This window comes from Lonchura striata, chromosome 1 (assembly GCF_046129695.1).
Source record: "Lonchura striata isolate bLonStr1 chromosome 1, bLonStr1.mat, whole genome shotgun sequence".
NCBI lineage: Eukaryota > Metazoa > Chordata > Aves > Passeriformes > Estrildidae > Lonchura > Lonchura striata.
This window is the reverse complement of record NC_134603.1, coordinates 96,620,993-96,648,073: the sequence shown is the minus strand read 5'-3', so window position 1 is coordinate 96,648,073 and position 27,081 is coordinate 96,620,993. Positions and strand designations below refer to the sequence as shown.

The window sequence follows — 27,081 nt, the reverse complement described above, 5'->3', positions numbered from 1 at the left end:
TGAGGGTGTTCTTCATTTGCCACTTCCAAAAGCTGAAAAGCTACACCCTTAATGTAGAAGAGAGAGGGGTGTTATGCATACAGTGTTAGGGAGTGGTGGGACTTGCTGTTGTGAGGCTTTGTTTTTGGGATGTGGTTTGCTATTGGATGCTTCTAACAGCTAAACCTAACAATTTAAATTTGTGAAATTTCTGTTTTGAGCATTGCCTATGACACAGTTCATGACATGGATGGTTTGGATGGAATATCAAAGGATTAGCAGTCCTCTATGTTCCAAGGCATGCAGTTAAAATGGGATGTCAAGGTCTGCCTTGGAAATTCAGTATTGCAGATACATTACAGATTTTTATCTTCTTGGAAGTAGTGTGCCCTACTAATGAGCATGCCAGGATGAGTTATGTGACCCCACAAAACTTCTCTCCCCTCCTGGCTGCAGGAGAGCAGGAAGTGTGTCAACAGCTTCATGTGACAATTATTTCCTGCTTTAGTGCTTGGTTCAGTGGGACAGGTGGAAGAAAGAGAGGCGGTGAGGGACAAGGGCTGTGAACAGTGCATATCTGTGTAGGTAGGGAGAGATGTACGGGCACAGAGCCTTGGGTGTCTGCACACCAGTGAACCAGAGCTGGACAGCTGTGCCTGGGAATAAGTTGTCATGTGGAGCTTAGATGCCTTCACATAAAAGAGGCCTGCTGTTGAAAATACAAGGAATGTCCAAAAATAAGATTTAAAACCTATGAAATTTAAGAGTTTTCTCTTGTGTGCTTTTATATTTTCCTTTTCCTGTTTCAGTCACCTCTGTGTTAATGTCTCTAGTGGAAGTGTGTGGTGTTCCAAACAATCATAGCCTGTGAAAAAGTAGAGATGATGTCAGTGTACATTATGTTTAAAACATGGCAAAAATAGCAAGAATAGCAAATTAACTGAGAAGGGTGTGCTGCCATGTTGGCCTTACTCCTTTCACGTCAGTGCAGAATGCTCTCTTCATATGTTTATTTGCACTGTGAAGCTAGCAGAAAATAAGAGCAGATTAGAAATTAGCTTATACTATACAAGTAAGTCATGCAGGAGCCTCTACAGTTGTAGTCTCCATCTTCCCTCAACTTGCGTAGATATCTACCTGAAGCAGCAGTACAAAATGAATGGTTTTGCTTTTTTTCTCCAAAGTTATCTAGTTCTGACCATCTGCCTCAGTTTTCTGATTGCTTTTTCAGTACAAATTTGACCGAGGCTGTTGTAAAAGGGGAGTATGAGCCCTGTTAAGTGGACAAAGCTGATCTAAAACTATAGTGATATGATATTTATTTCTGATGAGGAGAAAAGGTTTGAGTTCATACTTGGTGCTACAGATCACATTTATATATATAAATTCTACATAATTTAGAAAATAATTCCTGACCTTGACTGCAGTTCTGCAAAAATATTTCCAAAATGGGAGACCAAGATGATAACATTTTGGGTGTGTTTTACAGAAACTGCTGAAGAAATGCAGTAAGTAACAATTGAGCATTACTGCTAAAGATGTACCTGCTTTTCAGCTGTGCTTCTTCCACCTTTGAGACAGGAATAGATCATCAGCTGTGGGACTGCTTTTTCCTTCAGTACATAAGATTCTGCTAATTAATTGAAGTGATGGGGTATAAGGTATATCCACTTGTGCATATAGCTTCATCTTGAGTTCAGATGTTAGCATTTGTCTTCTGTCAGCCATGGTCAACCAGGAAAAGTTTTGTGAGAAACTTCCACACCAGCTTCATTGTGGAACACAGACTTTGCAGAGCTTTTTAATACAAAATACAGCTTTGAGTCTGTAAAGAAGGCTTGAAGGCACTAGTCTCATTGTTAAGTTAGCCCTACATTGTATTTGTCTTGGCTTACCCTCTAGGTGATTGACCTATTTCATATGTATTTCTGGATACTATAATGAGCTGTCTTCACAGAGTTCATCACTGCAGTAATTTTTATTACCAAGCTTCAGTTGTTCCTGGAGACATGAGGGACAGGCTTTTCTAATGCTTACTGGTCAAAATGGGCTCAGAATACATTTTTGCAGAGCTTTGATCACAAATCAGCACCAATGGTGAGTGTAGAGAAAAATCATATGCAAGGATAAAGTAGTTTATTTTAAGTTATTTGGGGTGTTACTTGTTACAGTGCTGACGACTTTTATGTCACTGGATGCACTGTCTCCTCTCCAAGTGTCAGTTAAGCTCCCTAAGCAATGAATAACCTTCTTCTGGAGGAATACTGTGGAGAATTTTACTTTCCATGCAATTTGAATTTCTAGATTAGCATTTTTGCTTCTACCTCTTGCTCTTGGTTATCACCTGTGGTCATTCTACAGGGAATTGTGAATAACAAACAGACTATTTGTGTTGGAGTTAGTTTCTGACATTTCCTTTTAGCTTTATAGTCTTAGTCTGTGTTTGAATGTACCATTGTGATTTGGGGCTACCTGGTTTTGTGTGTGTTGGGAACAGGTTGGAAGTCAGGAACCTGCCGGTTGGTCAATGTGAAGGTGACCATGAAGTACTTGGTTTGTTTCTTATGCCAGTTGAGCTTGGAGGCTGAAAAATGAGTCTTTATTCTACTATGACCTAAAAATTAGTTTTGTGTACTGCCAGCATCAGTGGGCATGTTTTGAGAATAGCCTTTAAACAAAGTTTGTTTTCTTTGTGAATAACAATTTGTATTTCTTCACACTTGATAGCCTGTTGGAAAAGTTGATTCAACATCTGGTCAAGGAAAGAGAACCCAGAAAGATTTTCTTGTTTTTCAGTGGGTCTTTTTTTGAGCTGATCCTTACTTACAGGAAATACGATGACTCTAAGTTTAGTACAAGGAAACAATTTTTTCCCTTAATACCATAAAATGACAATGCTGAGATAATGCTTTTGCTAAAAATAGATCCCTAAAAATAAACCCATAGCTTCCTTTTGGTGGTGATTACAAGTACTCAAACATAAACAAACCGCTGCTTTCTGTGTGGAATTCGACTTCCTTTTCTCAGTGTGTGTGAAATCTTCAGTGTTTGGGACCTTTGCTCTGAAGTCATATCTGGTCATTCTTGCTGTTGTTGGCTTGTTATAATCTCAAGTGTGAAAGCAAAAGATTGGGCAAAGCAAACTTGAAGCCAGTTTTCTTGCTCTTTTGATGATAACACTTAAAAGTTTTCCTCCTCCTCTTTCCCTGCAAAACTTATTCTTTTGTGCCTTTTGTTATTAGAGGTTAGTTGACATTTTGGAAATTTAACTTCTGGGTGTGTTTCAGTGTAGTCAGCCTCTCTTAATGGTTCAGAAGGGAAGCCTGATACTGTGTCTCAGCTGATTAATTTTGCATGTCTAAGCAGTTCAGCTGATTTTAAAGTGTAATGGTGACTTCAGGCTCTTCATTTGTGTTTTAGAGAAATTACAGTTTCACTGTTTTTTTTTTTTTTTCCCTTCTTTTGCTGGAATTTACAGAGTCTGTGGTTCTTGTTTTGAGTTTGCTGCCTTCAGTTAATAATGATTATTGAAATATTGCAGCCAAGAGTGAGAACAGAAAACTAGGTATCTCCTGCACATCTGGAATAGCATTCACTTACTGTCTTTTGAAGCCTCTAAATCAGGTTCTGGTATTATTGAAGCTGAATTTGTGCAGCTCTTGCATAAATACAGGAAAGCATCACCTGGAAGCTCAGTGAGGTATTGCATATGTTATCTTTTAAGGTGTGTTTTAATCCAGAAGGATCCTAAAGTGTTTTCAGTAATCTCTGGAAGTGGAAGAGCAGAAAAAAGTGGGAGAATGAATTTTAATGTTGCTCTTAATGAAGCTCAGGGGAACCAAGTGTCTGCAGTGACCACATCTTGTAAGACAGGAGGGGATTGTAGGGACTGACATATTGCACAGTGTTGTGGTGTGTCTAAGGTGTGATAATGGAGTTGGTCTTGAAACTGAATGGCTGTAACACTGAAAGCATTTCCAAGCAAAATCTAACAGCAAGGAAGAAAGGAGAAGAGTTTTTAGCAAAACCTAACTTTAGGGACATTTACTCTCCTTAGGCCTCTTCTGTAGTCAGTGGAGAAGGATTAAAGTCTCCAAGGAGAAGAGGGAATGAGTGCTGGAGACCAGTTTTTGGCCACATGCCAGTAGAGCTATATCCATGATTATTTGTATTGCAAAACACTTGGGTCAGAAGGCCTTTTGAGTTACAGTGGCATAATGGCATCAAAAGAGTTCATCTCATTGTGGAATTAATACGTGATACATCTGTGTCAAAGAACCTAGGTCAGCAATTGAGGGCCTAGCATAATCTCTTGCTTAACACAAACAAAAAAACCCTACCACCCTCTCCATGTGGGACTGGGGAGACTCAGACAAGCGACCTTCCAGTAGAAGTCTTACTGGCAAGAGTCTGAAATCTACAGTATATCATAGAACAGTTTGAGCTGGCAGAGACCTTCAAGAGTATCTAATTCCAAAATTCCCACCATGGGCAGGGACGCCTTCCAGTACACCACATTACTCAAAGCCCCATACAATCTGACTTTGAACACTTCCAGGGATGAGCCATCTACAGTGTCTCTGAGCAACCTTGGATTATCTTTGTGGCCGTCCTCTGGACATACTTTAAAAAGTTTATGCCTTTATTGTGTTTGAGACCTTAGACCTGGATGCAGCACTCCAGGTGGGGTCTCACAAGGGCTGAATAGAAGGGGAGAATCATGTCCCTTGCCCTCCTGGCCACATCTCTTTTCATGCAGCTCAGCCTGTACTTTGCCTTCCTGGCTGTGAGTGCACATTGTTGGCTCATGTCTGGGTTTTCATCAACCAGAACCCCAAGCTGCTCTCAGTGACAATTTCTACCAGTCCGTACTTATATCTGGGTTTGCCTTCTAACCTTGGTGCAGCTCCTGGGACCTGGACTTCCTAAACTTCATGAGCTCTTGCAGGCCCACTTTTCAAGTTTGTCCAGGTCCCTCTGGATGGCTTCTCTTCCTTCTACTGTGTCATCTGTAAGCTTGCTGAGGGTGCACTTGATCTCAATATGTCATTGATAAAGACATTGAAGAGCATCAGTTGCAAGACCTGTGATCCTGAGAGCCATTACCCTCCATCTCACAGAGAACCATTAACCACAACTTTGGCTGCATCCATCCAGCATTTCCTTATCTGCAAAATAGTCTCCACCCTTCAAATCCATGTCTTCATGGTTTGGAGATAAGGGTGTTGTGTGGGACTGTGTCAAAGGCCTTAGAGAAGTCCAGGTGGATGACATTGGCTGGTCTTCCCAAGCTGACTGCTGCAGTCACTCTGTCATAGAAAAGCCACCAGATTGGTCAGGCATGGTTTGAACTTAGTGCTTTAGTATTGCTTCCTTAAGGATCTGCTGCATGATTTTCCCATGCTGAAATGAAATAATACTGAAAGAAAGTCCTTGTTGGAGGGCTGCTCGTTGCAAAGTCTGTGTGCTTGGCAGTGTACAGCAACTTGTCTTAGTAAAAAAAATAAATCTAACAGGAATAGTAAAAAGAAAAAGGCATTTTTCTTAATTTTTATTAGACTGTCACCTCTTTGGCAGTATTTACAAGTGAATTATTTTCAGTCAAGCTGTTCTAAGGATGTTAGTATTCTTTGCTCCACCAAATAGAGATTCACATGTCTGAATTGTAAGTAGCTTAATGCAACAGCTAATTACTGTCACTTAACTCTAAGTTACATATTAAACCTTGTCCTTGCAGGGATCTTAGTGTAAGTATCCCAGTGTGACTACCACCAAGGTACAGAATTGATATCATTCCCTGGGTAATATCGATACCAGTACATTATCTCTAAAAGAAGACTACTTTTCCTCCAGGAGGAACAGAAGTACTCATATTCTGGTAATGACTTCAGATACTACCCAGCATTTCCAAATGACAGATGATAATGAATGCCATATTTTTTGTCAAATTTTTGGTCTCAAGATCTCTGTGGTAAACTTGGGACACTGGCTGGCTTTCACATCTGTGAATTTTTTTCTGGTCTCCTATCATGAAAAGTAAGGGAGCTCAACTGCTGGTTAATCCCTTTCACATTTCCTCCTCCCCACACACATTTTCTAATGCTGTTTTCAGTTGTTAGAGGTTTGCACAAGGGCCAAAAGCAAAAGTGACCTGTTTGTTTATAAAATTTGGTACATAAGGAGAGCAGAGAAGTGACAAGTTTAAATTATTTCTGTTCTCCTGAGTCTTGCTGGCATTAGGTATTTGTACCAGAGGTTTTGGCTGCTTCACCTGCAGGGGAGCGATGGAGCAAGAGTGCCCTGTGAGTGCTGCCACACTGCCCTGTTCTTAGTAGGGAATTACTGCTCTGACCTGTGGTAGTGCCTGTTGGGTTTGTGGATCTGAATGACAGGCTTTCAAAAAAACCTTTACTGGGTTTTTATATTTTCACCTCCTTAGCTTGAGTTGGCGTGTATCTAATTTAACATTTGAAAGAAAACAAAAAGGACGTGCCAGAAAAGCCAGTACCCTTTTACCCTTGGGCTGCACCCATTTTTACAGTTGTCATTTAAAAATGAAAATACATTGCTTTAAAGAAAAAGCAAATGTTTTTTTCCTCCCTCCCCTTCATTAAGTTCTCTGGCATTATTAGGTTGTTTACCAGGCTAAAGAGTTCCTCAGCTCTTGGCTGTGTGCGAGGGCACCGATGAGCTTTCCTGGCTGTGGACTTCAGCTCAGTGGAGGGAGGCCTCTCTGCTGAGCAGGGCTTTGATGTTGGAATAGAAAGGAGGGTTAGGATTTGAAGCAAGGTTAATTCTGAGGTGAGGAGAACCTGTTTGCTCAAAATTAGTTTAGGTGTTTCAAGATAATGTATCACTGTTTAGTTAAGGCTTATGCAGGCCTTGGTGGGATGTGATAATTATCAAACTGTTTAAAAACAAATCCTAAAGGAGAAAAATTAAACTGCCTTTGTATTGCATGTCTACAGCAGGTATAATTTAACACTGTCAACTCAGTTCAAACAGACTGGGAATTTGGCTGCCTCTATAGTGTGGGCTGTTTTGCCATTTTGTCTTCTGTTGAAGTCCTAAGCAGTAATTTCTTATCTGAATAGAACTATAGGTAATGGGATGAGGGTAAACAGGAAAAAGACATAATTATGTTGGCTTAAATTCACACCCCAGGTCACACCAAAAGATGTCTTTGTATAAACAAGACTTGTGTTTGTCCATACAGCTGGGTTCAGCTGTGCCCATTGCTGACATCCATTCTCAGCAACAGATCATTTTTGTAGTAGAGCCAAGGATTTAAAACAAAGACCATAATCAGTCTGGTTACATACTCAGTGACAGAGGTGTCATTATACTGATGGACAAAGCAAAGTGGGTTTTTTTGCGTAGCAAAAAGCAACAAGAATATGGGTTGATGCAAGTGTTGTTCTGTTTTTTGTTGCCAGCTGATAAAGATTTACAGTGAACCTATACTGTATTTTCACAGGTCTTAGAATACTGTTTCCTTTTTTCTCTTTTATTTGAAGTGTTGCCTGGCATCTAGGCATCAGAAGTACTGCTGGCTTTTTGGAATAGTTGTTTATATTTGTAGGGGTATTGTGGCACAAGTAACACATGTGTAAAAGTGAGTTTTCATATTAAGGAGACTCCTGTTTCTTTAGCATGTGGGTAACTCTCAGGTGGGGAGGAGCAGAAGGCATACGGCCCAAGGCGGGGAGAGCACTCTGCAACAGCATTATTTGTGGTGGTATTTGTAGACTAAATCGGCATTTTGTTGCTGCTGTGGGAAAATTAAAAGCACAATTACAGGTTTTTGGTGTTTTCAGGGCTTTTTGTAGTACATGTGCTACATTTTGTATCACTTCAAAACTACAGTTAGTTTGCCATATTCATCTGAAGACTGAAAAAAGAACAGTGTAGACATAGGATGAATTACTGAGGTTGCAACAGGAACTGGATTCTCTTGGACTTTGTGGTTTGATGTACAAAATTCAGTGTGGCCTTATCCCATTATTACTCCTCTGGTATTACAGTGGGGGACATTGCAACACAATGACAGACTGTAAAGTATTTAAAAATCATATCCAGGGAATGGAGAAAGCAGCATATTTCATATTGTTTATTTATATTTTTTGATGATTAAATATCCCAACTGAAAAACAAACTTCAAAGAAGTGTGAGATCTTGCTTTGTTTTTGAGCTGCTTGGGTGTCAAATGTTGCACATATTGCAGAGACAAGCATTGACTTTACAGCTCCTGCTGTAGCTCCTGTCATTGAGAGCTTGTCATGTACCATCTCCCAAGAATGTCATTGCCCCAGCCATTTCCTCAGTGTTATTTGGACTGGAAATGTGGCAGTGGTTTCATATGACACAAATATGAGGGGTCTGTGCAGTTTGGGATATGATGAAAAGACATTTGAGAGGGATTGGTTTGGGCCGTGGTGGCTTCTGCCTGTGGAGTTTTGAACTGTGCTGCTTGTGGTTTTATTTTTATATATGTACATATAGCATATCAAATAGCTGTACTTAAGTGTTTTCCACAAGAAACCACCAAACAAACCATAGCAGGCACTTAATGCCGATTCCCTGTGTATCCAGAAAGCCTTTCCCTCCAGCAGTACTACAACACCAGTTCTCTTCACGATTTTTGTAGGAACATGGATGTGTTGAACACAGCCCAAATAACTTGTTGGGATATTTATTTACAGTGGAATGTTTGGATTTTGTTTTCTTCCAGTGGATGCATGACTTTCTGCAGATAATTTCCTTTTCTCCAGATGCATTTTATTCTTTGAATGTGAAGGATATCCTACTCAGCATTTTCCCACCTTTTATCAGCTTATCTCTGCAGTGACTCTCCACAGTGAGTCAGGGAAAGTCAGCACTTTAATAAAGAACTGCATCATTTTTTAGAAAAAGAAGTCTTTTCTTTTAATAAATAATAGTAAACTCAAGCATGTGCAGTCTTGCTATGTTCAAGTCAATTTTAGACAATTGCAAGATTGATTTCAGGACAACGTGATTGCAGAATTTTGATATTCAGCTTCATATTACTGGTGAAAATTTCTGGTCAACAAAGGAAAGTATTAAAAGGATGTTCTCCTTTGTTACTCTTTGTTTTTTATCTTCTTGTTCCGTCCTTTAGGATTTGTTATAGAACAGTATTGAGCCATGGAAAGAGCAAAGTTTTATCCCTGCCTGTGAGAGTAACTGTGTGTTTATGAGCCTTCCTTTGTAACAATTTGGGAGTTAATCCTTGGAGTACTGTTTAGTAACAGAAAGACTTTGATAAAATTACAGTTGATTCCAGAACCGTGGCATTTTAAAATAATGGTTTTAACTTCTACAGTTATCTCTCTGGTAGAAGCATCATTCAATATTTGTCCATTGCATGAAAATATTAATTAAGTGCTTTCTATAAGAAAGTGTTCCTTTAAATAAAAAAGTCAAACAAAAAATAACCAGTACATACAACCTGTAAAAACCAAATTACTTTTAACTAGATTTATTTCTCAGGGTTTTACAGTTGTAAGAAAGGATTTTCACCCTTTTTTGAGGCAACAGTAGAATTTGTATATTTGACTTTGTTTGGCTGCATTATCATGATTCCCCCTCAGAGTTACCATTTCTGGTTCTTGAGATATTTTTAGAGTAATGAGCACTAAGCACTTCTGGATTGCTTATTGCTGTTCATATCACATCCCAAACAAGTAGTTGGAGCAACAGTGTATACAAGTGTTACACCTGAAATTAAATATTCCTCCTTTTTAATTTAACATGTGTCAGCAGTGTGATCAGAGCTGTACAGTACTGGGCATAAACAGACTGAATACCCAGCATTCAGCAATGACTGCTCTGTATAGCCTATGAATAATTCTTGTCTCATACTACAAGGGGAAGAAAAATACTAGCTACAGTAACAAAAGGACTGAACTAATTGAGTAACAAAACTTCACGCATTTTAATAGATGTGGGAGGACTGGATTATTAATGGTTGCGTTGGAGCAAAACACTGCAGTGTCTGTTCCCCTTGAAGCTTATGGCTGTGTGTTTATAATAGCAACCACTTATCCTGAGACCTGTGTTGGAGAGGAAAAATAATTCTGTACCCTTCCTTTTAGTGGCAAGCTACCTCCTCAAAACCTGATGCCTTTAGTTTCAGAGTACCTTGTGGCAGGGACTCTTATCTCTGCCCAGAAGGTTGAGGATGTGGCCTTCATCAGAGTTGAGAAGCTCTTATGTCACTGGGCACTGATGAGGAGTTGTTGGGTCTTTTCCTCTTTTTGCCTCTTAGATGTGGTGGTTGTACCACCAGAATCCCAGCATAAAAGGCCAGTGAAACAATAGCTGCTTGCTTTTGGTGTAAGCAGCTGACAGAACACCATAACTATTTGAGCACTGTTAGTGTGGTCTCAGAAACCTAAAATGGAGGTGAAGTTGTCTCCATCTCTTCCTTTGATTCAGCCATGCTTACTCCAAAAATGCATCTTTCTTCTAGCATTTGGCTCCTCTTCCTTGCCCACTGTCCCCACTGCCTTGCATTACTGTGTGATGGTGCTTTGCCATGTAGTAGGTCTGTGGCACTACTTTGTGAAAGAACATTTTTAGTAGCGTAAGACAAAAAATATAAGCAGCCTTGGTTTTGATTTTGCTGGTGATTATTTATTTGTAGTAAAGTTTAGTAAATAAGTAAAACAGGAAGATGTAGTTCACTGAGGTGTATCTAGAGATATGGAAAGGGGCAGTATTGCTGTTACTTGAAGTAGTTGCATATAGGTCTCTTGAATTATGCTAGTTGTGTGCATATATATATATATATATATATATATATATAGTGCTAGGTTATATGATTTTTGTAGCCTCAATGGATTGTGTTTGTTTTACCTTTCCTCTTTCTAAAAAACAGTGCTAAGCCTCCTGTTAAATCTCAGTTTTGTTTTTGTCATATTTGTTATCACTTTTGGACAGTCTTCTAATTCATTGAGAAGGTATGAGTGCTTGGTGCTTTGCTGCTGGGTTATTTTTTCTCTTCAGTAAGGTGTAAATGGGATAAGTCTTCTTCTGTCATTTTATACCCATCTTGGACATATGAAACCAATACAATGGTGATGACTGCTAACTCCTCACTTCCATTCATTTTGAGGAGGCAATGCTACACAAAGGACTCAACTAAAGCTCATGTCAAATATATTATTTTTTTTCCTGGTTATAAGGTATCACATAACTTCATAGATGAAAATAGATTCATATCACATATTAATTTGACAAACCTTTGCTCTTTCTTCCTGCTTGTCATCTGTGGACCTGATTTAAGCACTGAGACAAAGAAAGAAATCATGGCATAACTTGCAGCAGTTATATAAATGATGTTAGATCAGCTATATATGCTAACGCTGGCTTCTGCTGTGCTTAAAAAACAGTTTATCTTGGGCTGGTAGGGGTGAAGGACATGTTCTTTGTTTTATTACTGTATTAATATATTGGTGTTGTACTTGACTTTCAGGTTGCATCACAACGCATCAGTTCAGTGGATCTTTCATGCTGCAGCCTGGAGCACCTGCCTGCCAACCTGTTTTATAGCCAAGACCTCACTCATCTCAATTTAAAACAGAACTTCCTGAGGCTAAACCCCAGCCCATCCACAAGTAGAGCGCTTAGTGAATTACAAAGGTAAAGCAGTATGGTTCTACTACTCTTCCTCTATCCTTGGAGCCGTGATCTGCAGGAACTTCCCTAGAAATTACTATCTCCTCTTGTGGAGCACCGGCCTCACTATAATGCTTCAAAAATTTGTTAATTTTGTATGTTAGAAACAGATTGGCTTTCACAAGAAATTTCATGTTTTTCTTGTAAATAGAAGGATATTTTCAGCCCAAAAAGCAATTTCCATAATGTGTTTTTTATCTGCCTACTGAGGCCAGACTGTAGTTCTTCAGCCTTTGAGTCATGTGAGTGAGTGTGAGTTGGCGAGCTGCCCATCAAAGGCAGCCATCCTAGGTAGGAGCAGTACTTGATGTGACCAAGTGAAGAAGTTTTTTGTTAGCCCCCCCAAGCAAAGGAAGCCCTGATTTCATAAATTCAGTCTAGTTCCTGTCCTCCTTCTACTTTGCTCAATCCTAATTCTTCTTTCTTAGTATCTGTGACTTCCAGTTCTTCCCACTGCAGCTCATCCAAGAGTGTAACAAATGGTAGACAGCAGCATGATTGGTGCTCTGAATGATTTAATATATGTGTTCTGTGGAATCAGCAGCCTTTCTGTGTTCACAAAGATGAATGTTCCCATACTGAATATAAAGCTGTGATTTTAATTTCAGTGGTAAGTGAATTGCAAAGTACCTCAGGATTGTATTTGTGGATGGTCCTGTTCAAACAAAATGTTTTAAACCACATTTCTAAATCCATTCCTCTTTGAAAAACAACTGAAAAGTACAAGATGGATTATGCAGGCTGTTGTATTTTTATATCATTCCAATTTCATTTTGGCAAAACAAAAAATCTGGTATAATGAAAAATGAATGAACCCGGCAAGTCTGCTTCACAAACAAAGCAGGCAGCTATTGCAAGACGTTATGAGCACAGTCTGGAGAGGAATTCTGACTGGACTGTGAATGTCAGCATAGGTCTCCAGATAGCAAGTGGAATTTTAGCATAAGCTAGCAATGAACATGGACAAATAACAAATGTCTCTTATTTTAACGACTTCTTAACTTTTGCTTTTTAAATATCAGAAAGTGTAAAGGAGATATTTGGTTATGCTTTGTCTATGTACCTACAGCAAATTTCTGTTTGGAATAGGTTTGGATTTGTCCGTGTACCTGCAACTAATTCTGTTTGGGAATAGAAAGAATTGATAATTAATGTGTTGGGCAGTGTTAATTCTCTGTTTAATGTTGTCTTGGTATTGCAGTTGTAGGAACAGCCGATGAGTCTTCCTGATAGTTAACAAACCGTTAAATTTTTTTCTTACTAAGATGAGGCTGAACATAAAAGAGTGAAAGAATTCAAAATATAACTCTCCTGTTTTCTGAGATTCTTCTGAGATGAGGAGAATCTAGAGAAGTGGCATATACATGAGGTGGTGTAAAACTGATTGTCTCTCATTCTTCTATGAGCTGGCCCTATTCTGTAAGCAAGTAATATTCTGCTCTGCATCCATTGGTTTGAGCTTGGCAAAAGGGCACGAGGCAGATTGGGAACTTCTGCAGAAAGAAAAAAAAATTAGGTTACACAGCACTTTTTTGGCGTATCTGAGTTGGTGCATCCAGAAACTCCTGCCCTTGATGTTTCCCTTTGTCTGCTTGATGTCCTCCAGCCTTATCTTCACCCAGAACAGGTGCCATCACCCAGACAGTGAGCAGCTGGAGGAAGCTTTTGCCACTGTTTCCATTGCTGTGCCAGTGGGAAGGGCTCTGTGAAGTAGCTGTAGTTCCTGCTGAGGGTTGGGAAAAGCCATGCCCCATTGGTTGTCTTTTGCCTCCATGCTGCGGCAAAAGCATGAGCCTGACCCTGGGGTGTATTCCTGGCCATTCTCCTTCCTAAGAAATACAGAACTGGCTTCTCCTTTGGGTGGGAAAACTTGAGGCGTACTTGTGTTCCCAAAAAGCTTTGAACCAGCTTGACTGCTAGTAAGGCTGCTTTTCTTGAGTGAGTAAATGCACAAATATCTAGAAAGAGGAGAGCACTGTATGTTTTGAAATCATTAATGAAGCCCAGTATCAAAACATGTGTAAGGTGAAGCTCATAGTTCCTGTGAACACACATCTGATTGATTTATTTTTTCTTTTTATTTTTTTCTTTTTAAAACAATTCCATAAAACCATTTTCAGATCTATAGGGGCTGCACAAGGTAAAGCTTCACTGAATAAACCAAAAGTCTTTTTTTGTACACTGTGTTCTTTCAAATCACAGAAAAGCAAGTACAGAATCTCTGCTTTTCTGATTTGGTGCTGTTGGCTTTTCTACAAAATTCTCAATTCCTAAATTGGAGCTGCACATGAGGCACAGCACCACTGAATCAAGCCTACAGGTATTTAAAGCTCTAAAATAGCCATGTGCTTGGATGTTTCGAACAAAAAAATTGGCATTTATATACCTACCCTTCCTGGTATAATTTTAAAGTAAAACCTGATTAGCAAGGCAGTCAGGGAAGTTTTGTATTGCTATAAGCAGCTCTTAGTATTGCAGTTCCTCTTAATAAATCACTTTGGGTGGTAATGTAATGAAAGCTGGATTTCAGGACAAGTGTGTCAAAGACACAATAAAATACCAACTTTTCAGCCACCCACTGAGAAGACTTGCAAGCAGAAGCAGCTGTGTCATAGTAATGATATGCTGACTAATGCACTGTCATGGCAGGTACAGTCAGGAATGTATTGGGGAAAAAAGGAATTTCTATTTTTGTTTATGCAGTTGCTTCTTTCAGTTGTTAAAGTAATATAATTCGTTCTATTTATGAATAAAATGTTTAGTCCTGATCACTACATGGCATCTGAAGGTGTAAAGAGGTGTAGATGTACTTTTTTCCCAGTAGCTGCACTTCTACTTGCTTTACTGTCCACTCAACCACCTTTTGTTGCTGTAGATGATCTGTAGCTGTGAACTTCCATGAATGAACACTCTGAATATTGGAAGGTAAAAACAGCAACCTCTACTTTTTTTCCTGCTCATCAGGGAATACATATTTCATGGTTTGTTTACAAGTAAGCCATCTGAAAATTCATCTCTACTAAAAAAAGTAGCAAATTATGCTACATGTTCTCCCTCACAGAATCCTTTCTAAAACTACAGTAAAGAATGTTTCTCTTTTGGAGAAGAGATTCCCTGGTTGAAATGCTAAGAAGAGTTCAGGCCTGCTAATTTTGCAGAGTACTGTTGCTCTGAGTTTGAGGCAAAAGAAAAAGAATAGATCATAGTCTTTATTTACTGTTGCTCTGTTTCACTGGCCTGAGAACACTTTATATTTATAAGTAATTGTTTGAATTGGTGTTGTTGGAAAAAGTGGTTGGCATCAAGAATATTATTTTTTTGTTAATGTTGAAAAGTAAGTTACGAGTATGTTGATTTTTAAAATAAGACTGTTGCAGAATTAAAAGAAAAATAAGAACAAGAAAAGGGAGATGTAGTAAGACACAAAGTTGTTTTAAAAAGAAATAAAATTATGCTTGCCAGTTTTAGCTAAAGAATGAATTAGCATTCTGATCATGATTGTTAACTGTGATTATATAGATTTTTATCTTGAGATGAGTTGGAATAGTTTCTCTCCCAGAGCCCTTATAGAAATGCACTGCCTTCTGTGGAATCTCAGGTGAATCTCTTTGGGGCTATTGGCAGAAATTTGAAGATGCATCTCTAGATTATGAGAAGGCCAGAGAACTCTGAATTACTGATGCAAGTGTTTCTGAAATGCCTTGCAACTTCCAATCTTTAACCCAGGATTTCAGGCAACCGCAAGCTAAACCCCCCTTACAAATTCACTGTGCAATAAGGACATAATTTAAAATGTAGTCTTTGTTCAGAAAATACTTGGAAGCAAGGGGGACCTAGTATTGCCAACCTAACTGGTATGAACCCCAAGCAGGCAAGGTTGCTGGAAGTCAGTGTGAGATGCAGCTTGATCTTGGCTTGTACCTAGAGATTGAGGAGCCGGAGGTAGGTTTCCAGCCTGCCACTTGGTTGGCCTCAAAGTGCATTGAGGTACTGCGTGTGATTATTGCTATTAGAGTCTGAAACTGAGGTTAGTGGAGAAAGTTGGATGTTTTGATGAATGTCAATTATATATCTGCCCCACAGGGGCACTGCCAGTAGATGCACAGGAAAATATTTGAACTTTCTCCTTTCCCCTGCCACTTTATTTTGGGGGGTGTATTTTTGGGTTTTGAGTTGGTCATTTTTTTCTTTTCTTTCTTTTCTTATTGTTGTTACAGGGCTTGGTTATTTTGGTTTCTTTTTTTGGGAGGGTGGTTAGTGGTTTGGGTTTTGGGTGGGTTTTTTTGATACTCAAGTGAATCCTAATATGTGGAGCATGCTAACTTTGCTTGTTCCATGGTGTGTGAAGATGTGGGGAGTTTCTTCTCACGACTCTGTTGGTCTCGGAGAAGATGAAACCTTACTTTTATATAGTTTCTTCTCTTTCACTTGAAGTCAAACAGTGAAGTGCAGCTATCTAAGCAGCAGGGCAAGAGGAAAGGTTGGCATGGTATTGACAACCAAAGGTCTACTAGTAACAAACCCCAGGCAGTGCTCGCTGTATTTTATTGCTACACTTACTTTCTCATCTCTGTAGCTTCAGATTTTTTAAAAATATTTGTAATGCTAAAGATGGCACTTAAGAGTTTGTTGTTTACATAATTTCACTGCTCTTGTTTTATCCACCTTATAAAGATGTTAAAGAAAGTGTTTGCTTTTGTTAGTGCATCTTTCCAAACCTTCATGACTGTGTTCTCCTTAACTCCTGCATATTTTTGTGATCTCAAGAAAGTCCCCTTGTGAACACCCAGTAAAAATCAGTGATATTTAATTAAAGAAAAATTAAATTATAAAATTAGGTCTCTGCAAACAACTAAATGAGGACAATTACAAAATTGGTGATTTAATGCCTGAAACACAATGAATTTTTTTATTTTTTAAATTGGAACAGTGAACTTAATAGTGGTATGAGAAAAATAAATGGCAGTAAGATATATGCTATAAAAATGTTAAAATAGTGTAGTCTAAAAGTAGAAATTGCACTTGGATTAATTGGATTCACTTTAGCGAACTGTAAGCTAAGTACAGCAGTCTCTCTTCCAAGTAATATTTCAATAAGTTAACATATTTATGGAATCCAGTTATTGTGTATCAGTCTCCAATTTGCTTGTCTAGTTTTTTTGGATATGGCTTCCAAAGTAAGAGTTTTCTTCTGAAGTAGTTAAACATGTTTCATTTTGGAAGTCTACCCCTAGTTAATGCTTTTGTATTTCCATTATAAATTTCCTGTAGAGAATAAGTGAATATATTTTCACTATTTTTTCCTAAAAATTTTGTCCTTCCTCTGAGGCCAGTCTTTGTCCCCATATGAAGCAGTTTGTGGCAGGCATGTGTAGAAACTGAGAACTGCATTGTGTAGTAGTGTAGGTTCAAGTTATTTCAGCTAACAAAACATTCACTTGGTTCTCTTGTCTTTACTCTTACCTACCATGTAATATAAGAAAAGGTTTATTGTTGTTAAGTTTGGACGTAGTCTGAATTTGACTTAACATCTGATTATTTGTCCATTTGAATTGTCTTACTATTTTAAGGCTTTTGCAATGACACCTTTCTGGAAAGGGAACGCTATGACAATATTTCTGGCACTAGGCTAGCAGCTCCCTTAGGCAGTAAGGCCATGGAGGGTAATTCAACACAACTGCAGAAAGGGAGTAAATTGAACCTTTTATTTCCAAGGAGGAAATTGCCATGGCAGAATTTTAGGGAAATTCTCTTTGTTATTTTGTGGCCAGAGTAGCAGGTGTTCAAGATGGTGTGGCAAGTTTTAGTTTGGTTCTAAGTCTTGTCACAGCACTGCAAGGCAAAACACCATTGTTCTGCTCAGAAATGGTGCTGAAACTGAGGAACACTTACATTGATGCTTGAAAACAATACAGAGCTTTAACCACAGCAGTCATGAGAGCCCAGATTCTGGAGATAGGTTTGGAAAAGTGACTGCTTTCCTTAAACTGAGTTCTTTATTAAGCCATGCCTTCCCTTGCAGGTGTAGTAAAATACTGCTTTTTAATTGTTTTCCGTAAGAGTAGGGCAAGACTAGTTTTGTCAGATGACCCTGTTATGGCTGGATTTCAGTGATGGTGTACAACCACCAGTTGGAATACACTATTCCCCTTGCCCCATCTATAGTGGAACACAAATGCTGTACTGCTTAATGGAAATTCCTCTGCTGTTCACACTGGGTAGATCTGAATTTGAAATTAGCCTGTCAGTCAGTTCATTGCTTTGCTGTGATACAAACTCTTCTTGTTAGTCCCTCTCCTTATTTTTCATATGTCAAACTAAAACCCTTCCTGAAGTGGCAGCTTCAGGATTAAATAAGTGGGCAGTTTTTGGCTCAATTAGGGCAATTAGTGTTCAGTCATATTGCATGTTTAAATCCAAGGGTTGACATGTCAGCATTTTGCTCTAGCTTAAAGTAGGGCTATTTTTGTTCAGCAAAGTGAGTGTTTATGTATTGGCCATTACAGTAGAAAGCTTAGTAAGCTAACTGAGCTTAGTGTATTGAGAGATGCTGTTCTTCATTCAGGTTGACTTTTACGAAGAGATAACAAAGTCTGGAACTGTGGAAGAAGGACGAAAAGCATATGTATGGACTTGATATGAGGTTATTATACTGTCATGCATCAAATGAGCAATGTTGTGCCTTTTTTTCTTTCTAGCTGTGCCATGTGGGCAGCATTGTTGTGTGTGCCTGCTTCTGATAAGAGTAAAGATTTGGATGTGAGAAAACAGCAAAGATATTGCTCTGTAAAATCTGTTGGAAAGCCCGATGCTTTGCAAACTCAGCCGCAACAGAAATTGAGTCTGTAAAATACTTCTACCTTATTTATATTGATGTGTTATACAAGTGATACTGGTGTGATTGACTGTAAATCTGTGTAGATATAAGAAGTGCAGTGAACAATTCAGCATTTTAAATGTACAGTGTGGCAGTGGTCCACAACGGAAGTGCACCGGCATGTTTGTGATATGGATAGTATGAAGTGAGTAGCCAAAGATGAGAGGTAGACTTAGATCTTAACTTTGAGCAAATGCCTGCTAGTTTGGCTCAGTAATGTTCTGCACTTCACAGTGCTCCATGAGAAGAAATATTACTTTACCATTTTCTAAATGAACATGTTTGCAATGGGGGAAGAATATACCCCTTTCTAGCCAGCTGTATTAAGTTAGTCTCTTAACTTCAACTAAGCTATGGTGTCTATCTTCAGCATTTCTGTAAATGTGATTCAGCAATGAACTTTCATTTGTGGTTTTTTTGATGTACACTTCCATGTGCATTTTGTATGCGTTTGTCCAGTACTGGATGTACTATTCATCCTCACTTACACACTACATAGATCTGTTAACCAGTTCAGTTTGTGTCCTGAATAGTTACATTACTCACCAAAGACCTTTAATTAGCACCCATTACAACATATATTAGAGTAGTAGAGATGTAATCCAGATATGTTGGGTAGAGGAAGCTTTTTTCCCCCCCTCCTCCTCTTTGACCTAGGGCAGTTATGCACAAGAATGTGTGCAAGAAACCTTGAAGCTGAATATGACACTGGAGTTACTGTATTTCTTAGCTTCCTTTGCTACCTGCTGCTCCAGTCTTCTTTCCTTTGTTGGTTTGATCTTCTGTAATTTTATCTCAAGATTGTGTTTGGGATTCTCTAGTAGATTGTCTAGGGGACAAAAGCTCTGAGACTGTCCTTTTGAGACTACAGAGCGGTACAGGTAAAGGCTGTAGCCTTGGTGTGGTTGTTAAATGTGTTAATTCTTCTTTCATGGTTGACTTGAAAATTGGAAAGGTTACATTTTGATGTTTCTCCAGCAGCTGAGTTATTTTGACCTAATCTTCCCATTTTTACTTTTTTTGTACTTGCCTAAATGGGAAAAAATATTCTAAAGGCTCAGAGTCCAGTGCTTGGAGCATTCTTGTTTGTATTTGCAGCTAACTGTGAGGATTATGTGGGACAGCTGTTCCACCCCAGAAACACCCCAAATTTCAAGGTATATCTGTGCCCTAAATCTACAGTTATCATCAAGATAAATGCAGTGTGTCTCAGTTCTAGGTTCAGTATTTTTAAGTCTTTTCTCTCAAAATAGAGGAGTATGACAGTATAGTGTTTTAAAAGGTGCATACTTATTTTTCTGGCTAGCAGCCCTTATTAACTTACTCTTGCCTCCTTTTTAAGTTACAGTTCTCCCTTTAGAGATAAGACTAGTCATTGTTTCTGCAGAGAAGCATTTTTTCCCCTGCAGCACTAATTTGATTGCAAGATTTCCTTTAGTCTTCACCTAACTGTTCCAAACTTCTGCCTCCAGGATGGCACAGGGCATTCAAAATTTGTTATAACTCTGGCAATGATTTTTCTATTTTTTTTTCTCCTGCCATCATAGCACCAAAATACCACTAGAGAGTACAGCATTCCCTTGCTTGCTGCAAGCCAGTGTAAATGCTATATGTGTTTGCAACCTGCCTTTGGAGGTCAGCAGCCCTCACTGAAGTACTCACAGCTCTCACAAAGGCACTGCTTATGTTTCAGCTGAATTTTAGTCAGTGACATGAGTTTGATTTAGGCAATACTGAAGGTGTGTGCCAGTTGATTGCAGTAGCTGCTAGGGATTTTTCCATTTTGTTATTAAAACTCTTCAGCCTTTTAATGCTTGACGCATTTGCTTTCCATGTTTCCTGGTTGTAGAAGGACAAAGTTGTCTGAGGTAGGAATGGGTTGATGCAAAGCCTATGGATACACTGGCACATGCTGCTGAAGATTACTTTTATGTGGAATAGCAGCACTCATGGGTGCAGTTTTGCTTACATTGCCAAGTTATATAAAAGTCTGCTCACAGATATAAAGGACTTGATCCTTAATGAAGGGAAAATTAAGTCCAGATAAAATGTCCTGGTATAAACCATGCCAGAAAAGAAACTTCCTCCCATCTATCGGAATCTGACACAGATCTTTCCATTCATCCTTTTACTTGGCTTTAGGCACACCTCCCAGTGGTTGTCAGGCAACCATAATAATGTTGCTGAACATGCAGGCTGGCTAATTGGATTGTCCCCTTCTTGGTTTTTTCTGTTTAAGCAGTTTTGGTAGTTTTTAGTAAAGCAAACACATGCAAGTTGGTTTTTTTTTGGCTGATGGCATAAACCAAGGGGCTTTAAGAGTTCTGTGACATGTCAAGGACAAAATTTTGCCTCTGTCACTACTGAAGCTGTGCTAAATTCTGTTTTAATTCAACACATTTCCCACTTGTATTCCAAACAGTCTATTCTAATGAGAATTTTTGTTTGGAAGGCAAACATGAATGGTCCTGAGTACACAGGTCACCAGCACCACAAAAAATTAGTGTTCAAATAGTCTGAGAATTTCCTGCACCTTGTAACCTGGGTCACAAGAGTAGTTTTACTCCCAAAAAGTGGGTTTGGGAAAATAGCAATGCTTTAGTACAGGGTGAGATGCCACAGAAGTGAAATATATAACAAGGATGACAAGGGATTTGTTCTTTGTTACACTCATTGGAAAATGCATTTAATATGTTGTTCAGGAGGGTTTGTTCCTCTCTGTCAGCTTAACATGAGTGAACTCTTATAAGTGGTTTTGAATTTGAGTGTCTGGTAGTTTCCCAGGTTATTCTGATCATATACATAAAAATGCATGTGATTTGTATTTACATAATCAAACTTGCCTTATATTAATCATTGCAATTAGTGTGAATTACTTCTTTATTTACTTTATTTTTTTCTTATCTCATTTTAGATTCACCAAATTGAAGAGCCTTAACCTTTCAAATAATAATTTAGGAGACTTCCCACTGGCAGTCTGCGGTATCCCAACCCTGACTGAACTCAACGTGTCCTGCAATGCCCTCAGAAGCATTCCAGCAGTTGTAGGTGAAATGCACAAGTAAGTACTTTCTTAAAACTTCACATACACAGCCTGACAATAACAAAGGGAACAAGCAGTTTCATGACACTGCATAGTGCTATGAGAAACAATTTAAACTTACTGGGTTCTGTCAGAGCAGACTGGCTTGTAGATCCATATGGAAGCAATTGTGGATGGAGGGGAAAGCATGCTTTGTGCCTCAGAGCTCTTCCAGTCTCCAGCATTTGACACAAAGGTCACCTTCACGGTGAAGAAAATATTTTAACCCTTCTTGCTTATGTTCTTCAGCTGTCATACAAATTGCAGTTCTGGAGATAGAGCTGTCTAACAGCCTACACTTCATAGTTGCCAAAGCTTTTAATTATTTGGTGGATATCTTCTGTAGCACGTTACAGCATTATTCATTAACATTTTTCTTTCTGCTGCCCTTTTGTATATTGTATGTCACTGTAACTGCAGATTTGTGTGTTTGAAGGAAGGAAATGTGATTTAACAGGTCACTCACTTTCTTCACTCTCCCTTCCCCTCTTCTAATAGCTTGCAGACATTTTTGCTGGATGGCAACTTTCTCCAGTCCCTTCCTGATGAATTGGAGCATATTCATCAACTCAGCTATGTGAGTCTGTCCTTCAATGAGTTCACTGACATTCCTGGAGTGCTGGAGAAGCTGACTGCCATGGATAAGCTGTGTATGTCAGGAAACTGCATAGATACCCTGAACCTACAGGTGTTAAAAAGGATGCCTCATATTAAGCATGTGGATCTAAGGTAGGTGTTCAGAAAAAGGGAAGAATAAGTGAGTCTAAATTATTTGTGTTAAAATGGCTGCTCCTTGGCTGTCAGAATTGCCTCTGGGTATAAATCTCTTGTGTCTGTCCACTGAACCATGTTTTTGGTGGTGTTATGTAACTGCCAGCACTTGCCATGACTTAGCTGTGACTCTTCTTTGAGGAAGTCGGAGCACTTAGGGGGATCAGTAGGTAGAAAAATTAGTTTTTGGGGAAATGAATGTTTGCAGCAAAGGATCAAACAAAACAGAGCCTGGGATGCTTGTGATTCCTGCAATTTGTGTTGCTGTAGTGTTAATGCAATAGACATGATTGTCCCTGATCCAAAAACCTTCTATCTGAAATGTTACAGATTTGTGAGGTGAAGAAAAGGGCATTGAAGAAGAAAGGGCAAAAATAGATATTTTACTATTTCTTGGTGTGTTAAAAGGCCTTGTCCACCATGAGTAATTGATTTTTATTGATACCCTCAGAGGAGTCCAAAACGATGCTTATTACAAATGGCTCTGGTATGAGGTGGTTCTCTGTTGTAATGGTCTTTGGGGAAGACAGATTCTGCAATCAGCTGGTCAAGGCTCAATTTAGAGCCTGGACCATGAGGTCCATATAACTTTGAATTTTGGAACCATGCAGTTAAATCTAAAGTAAGATAAAACTCATTTTACTGTACTGTCATGTAGCTGTCAGTCTAGGAAGGGCCAGCATAAGTTTAGCTGAAATAGGTAGGTGAATTCTGAAGTGTTTCTGGTAGGGTTAAAATATGTCTGTATTTAAAAGCAAATAAATTTGCCTCAGAGAAGGGATCTTATGGCTGACCTGGCCATGAGTTCCAGTGGTTCAGTTCCAGCCCCCTAATTGTCTGCTGCATCCTTTCTGCACCTAGCAGTGAACAGTGGTTCTTTGTGGTGCTAACTGAAATAGTAAATACTGTACTTGCAATGAAGTGCTTTGCTTCAGTGAAATCACAAGGAAGCATTCTGCTTGAAAATTGAAAATAGAAAAGGTACAGTGGTGTTGGAAGGGACATATTACCCTTATTCTTTTAACTGGAAGATGTGGCTACTCTAAAACCACAACTGTTACACAGAGAGCAATGCTTGGATAGCAGGAGCAACAGGAGAACTGCAAGTATTGTCATTTGCTGTAGACAGGGCTCAGCTGGCTTAGGGGTCAGCAGAAGTTACTGTACTGATTTTAGTGTTCTGCTCAGAGCTGGGAATTTGAAACTGATCTCTTTGGAGTGCTCTGCAGTCTTAAACTGTATGGGGTTATAGATAATCTCATTCAGTTACAACTTCTGGGGAAGTTGCTGAGTATTAGCAGTATCAATGCACTGCAGTGAAGATGTGTAAAACCCGTCCTCTTTATCTGTCAGACCCAATCATCTTGGATTTTTGCTTTGTTTTCTTTCAACACGCGTTTTTAGGTCTCTGAATTTGCTTGCTGTAAAACATGGAGAGACGAGAAGCAAATATATGGGAATTCAGAAGTCTCAGTTTGGCCTTTCAATAAGGCAAGGGTCTCCAGTACATGCTGGTTACTTGTATGTGTGCTGGATTTGTCCAGCAGATGATAGGCCAGCAAGAACTGTAGAGGTTTTGTTCTTTTCCAAACTATTGGGCACAAATAACATATTTTATTTCTATAGGCACAGTAACAATAATACTTAGCTTCTTGCAGGGCTTTTCATCAGTAGCTTTCAAAGTAGTTTTAGAAAGGAGCTTGGTGTCATCATTCCTTTGTCATGATGGATAAAGCTACAGAACATAGCTATCGTGCTTTTCAAAGGATTAAAACCATAACAGAACAAAGGGAAAAATACTAAAAATCAACCTTGATCAGAATCTGAAAGCATGCTAGTTTAATCCAGTGCAGCTGATTGATTGTAGAGTGAGCAATGGTTTGCCAGCAGGAGCCTGCCATATAACTACACCTAATCTCCTTTTTTTGTTTGCAAGATTGAATTCAATTAGAAGATTGGAGGCTGATGAAATAGATTTTCTGCATCATGTGACCCAACTGGATCTGCGAGACAACAAACTCGGGGAGCTGGATGCAACAGTTTTTAACAATGTGGAAGTGTTACACTGTGAACGGAATCAGCTGGTGACCCTCAAAATCAGTGGCTATTTTCTCAAAGCTCTGTATGCTTCCTGCAATGGTGAGTGCATTTTCAGGGCAGCTGTGGTATTGTCATTGTACCTGGTTCTCTGTGAGATGCTTATGGAGTGTAGTGCACATAATCAGGAGGTTCTTGACACAGTCCTAGATAAAAGGCTTTCACATGTGCTGTGTAATGCTGCTGGCAGTTCTGAGCTTTGGAACTGTCTTCCAAATAATAACACAATTTGGAGGTCTATGGACTGTAAAAATCTTAGAAATTCCTTCTCTATGTCAGTAGGAAGGGAGAGTTCTTGAATTTGTCACTTGGTTGTATTGACGTGTTGTTCTTCTAAAGCCAGTAAGGAATTTAGTACTTTTCAAGCACTGAGAAAGTTTGAACAAGTAGCCATTTGGGAGACAAACCAAAACTATAAACTTTTGCTCCTCCCTTTAGCTGCTTACCCTGTCCAGAAGGCTGTGAAATTCATAATGGTAACTTCATTTGCTCGTATTTGATAATAAAAATAATGCAGCCTTCTTCAGCTGCATAACTGTGTCTCTGTGTTTCATGAACAGAATCTGTTTGATCTGTCTCTGGAAACTGTATTACTTAAAATACTCAGTTTGCACCATGATTTTTATCATTTGGAGTAGTTCATTGTGGAATAAAGAAAATGCAAAGTAGGAGAACATTTGATGAGCAGTCTGAACTACCTTTAAAAGGCTGTCATCTTGGCAATATCTAAGCTTGCACCTTCATTAAGTATTCATGCCAGGATCTTTGTAGCTGAGAAAAGTTAACATAATCTGAGCATGTGCTGTTCAATGTGGGCTGAGAATCCAAGACAACCCATGTCTTGCAACCAACTGCCTATTTGGTCTTCCTGTTCCTCCTGGCTTGTCCTCTTATTACCCTTGGCCACCTTGTTTTCATCTCATTTTCCAAAGAAACTACTTGTTAGAGTTGCACTTTAGTTGATTTTTCTGTAGGTTTAAATAAATGTCTGTTTGGGTTATGGGTTTTTTTTTAAACTTAGCACTAAGCACTAGCTACCTGAAACCTTAGGATATGAACTATATTTTGATTGCTTCAGTAATAACATTACTATCTGTAGTTGTGTTATGAAAGATCTGTAAGGCTGCCTGCAACTGGGAGCTCCACATGCATGCCAAGGCTTATGTAATGTGTTGACAAATACTCTGGATCTTGCCATTCCCTAAAGGACTCTGGTATTCTGTAACTTGCTGTTCCAGAGTGGGGAGGTTCCCTTCCCATGCTTATATCTCAAGTAACCAGTGAGAGAAAAGTAGAGCAGTTTTGTGACAGAGGACGGTGGAGGTGAAATTACAGCTCTTGTGACAGAAATGTTAAAAATGAGAATTTGCCATGAAACTTTAAAAATTCTCCAGTTTCTTGTCCCTGTTCAATTATACAGTGTCAGTCATAGCAAGTACAAGGTAACATAGCAAATGTACTAAGACATAATAAAGAAACAGGACTCACAAGGGGTTCACAAAGGTCCAGATCTTCAGAAATTTTTTTAGGTTACTGATGTGGTCTGAAATCTCTGGGTGTTAGGTCTTAAAATAGTTCTTATGGCACAGTCATTTAAATGCAAATCTTTATCATCACTTTTCTTGTTACATATATTTTTTCCCCTAGAACTTGTTCACCTTGATGTGTATCCAGTTCCTAATTGCCTGGCTTATATGGATATTTCTAGGTAAGAGTATGTTTTTTTCTTGGACCTGTGAAATATAAATCAAAGAGACTTATGGAACAATGAATTTCACTGTCATCTCACTAAGTGGGAATGGGGGTAGAAATTGGACCTTGGGATAAGAAAAGACAAATTTTCAGAGTTAGAGGATGCTTTTTTCCTGCTGGTCATTTCTTTCCAGTTTCCTTTTAATAGATTTGCTCTTTTTGAAATTACTGCCCAAATCAAAATTTGTATTTCTTTATAGTTAGAGTTTCCATGATTTGAAGATTTCCTGTCTTACGGAGTTAGAACATGATGATTCAAATGCACACCAATCTGAGACTTGTTCAGAAGTAACTTTCTGGATATGTCTGCATCGTAAGCCCAGCATAGGTGATGGTTTGATAGTTTACTCATCAGTTTGGCAGCTCCTCATAGTTCTCTGCAGCCCTGGCTGCTGCATGGATGTCTGCAGTTGCCATTTGAATGTATATATAAATTTCACCTTAATGAGAGAGGCGGGATAAGGGAAGAAATGGAAAAGGGGGTGTTTTAGTTTGTTTTAGAGTTCCAGGAATGATTCAGGAAAACATTTATACATGTGCTTAATGGCTGTCTTATTTAAGAAATTACTCATCTGCATTTAAAGTGATAATCTCATTCATTAAAAATCCTGTGTAAAGCACTCATGCTGTTGAGGGTGATCATAACAATTAGTGAGCCACCTGGGCTAGTGGCCTTCAACTTGGAAGTTTCATCAGCCCTCAGTTACTCACATTGTCCTAAATGTAACACACTTGTGTGACTAAATGAGTAATTTATTGAAAAGCACTCTTTGAAAAGCTGTTTCTTCCATTTTTTTGTTAATGAAATTGGTGCAGAATGCAT

General features: G+C 38.9%; 1 protein-coding gene across 1 annotated transcript in view; it reads left to right on the top strand.

Annotated features, from left to right (window-relative positions):
- The window catches only part of PHLPP1 (PH domain and leucine rich repeat protein phosphatase 1), a 135,400-nt gene that overhangs the window by 78,172 nt on the left and 30,147 nt on the right, over positions 1-27,081 (top strand). Inside the window, exons 4-8 of the mRNA XM_021530550.2 lie at positions 11,477-11,643; positions 21,471-21,617; positions 22,137-22,367; positions 24,346-24,548; positions 26,154-26,214. Of these exons, the coding sequence (XP_021386225.2) occupies positions 11,477-11,643; positions 21,471-21,617; positions 22,137-22,367; positions 24,346-24,548; positions 26,154-26,214 (809 nt within the window). The remainder of the gene's footprint in view (positions 1-11,476; positions 11,644-21,470; positions 21,618-22,136; positions 22,368-24,345; positions 24,549-26,153; positions 26,215-27,081) is intronic.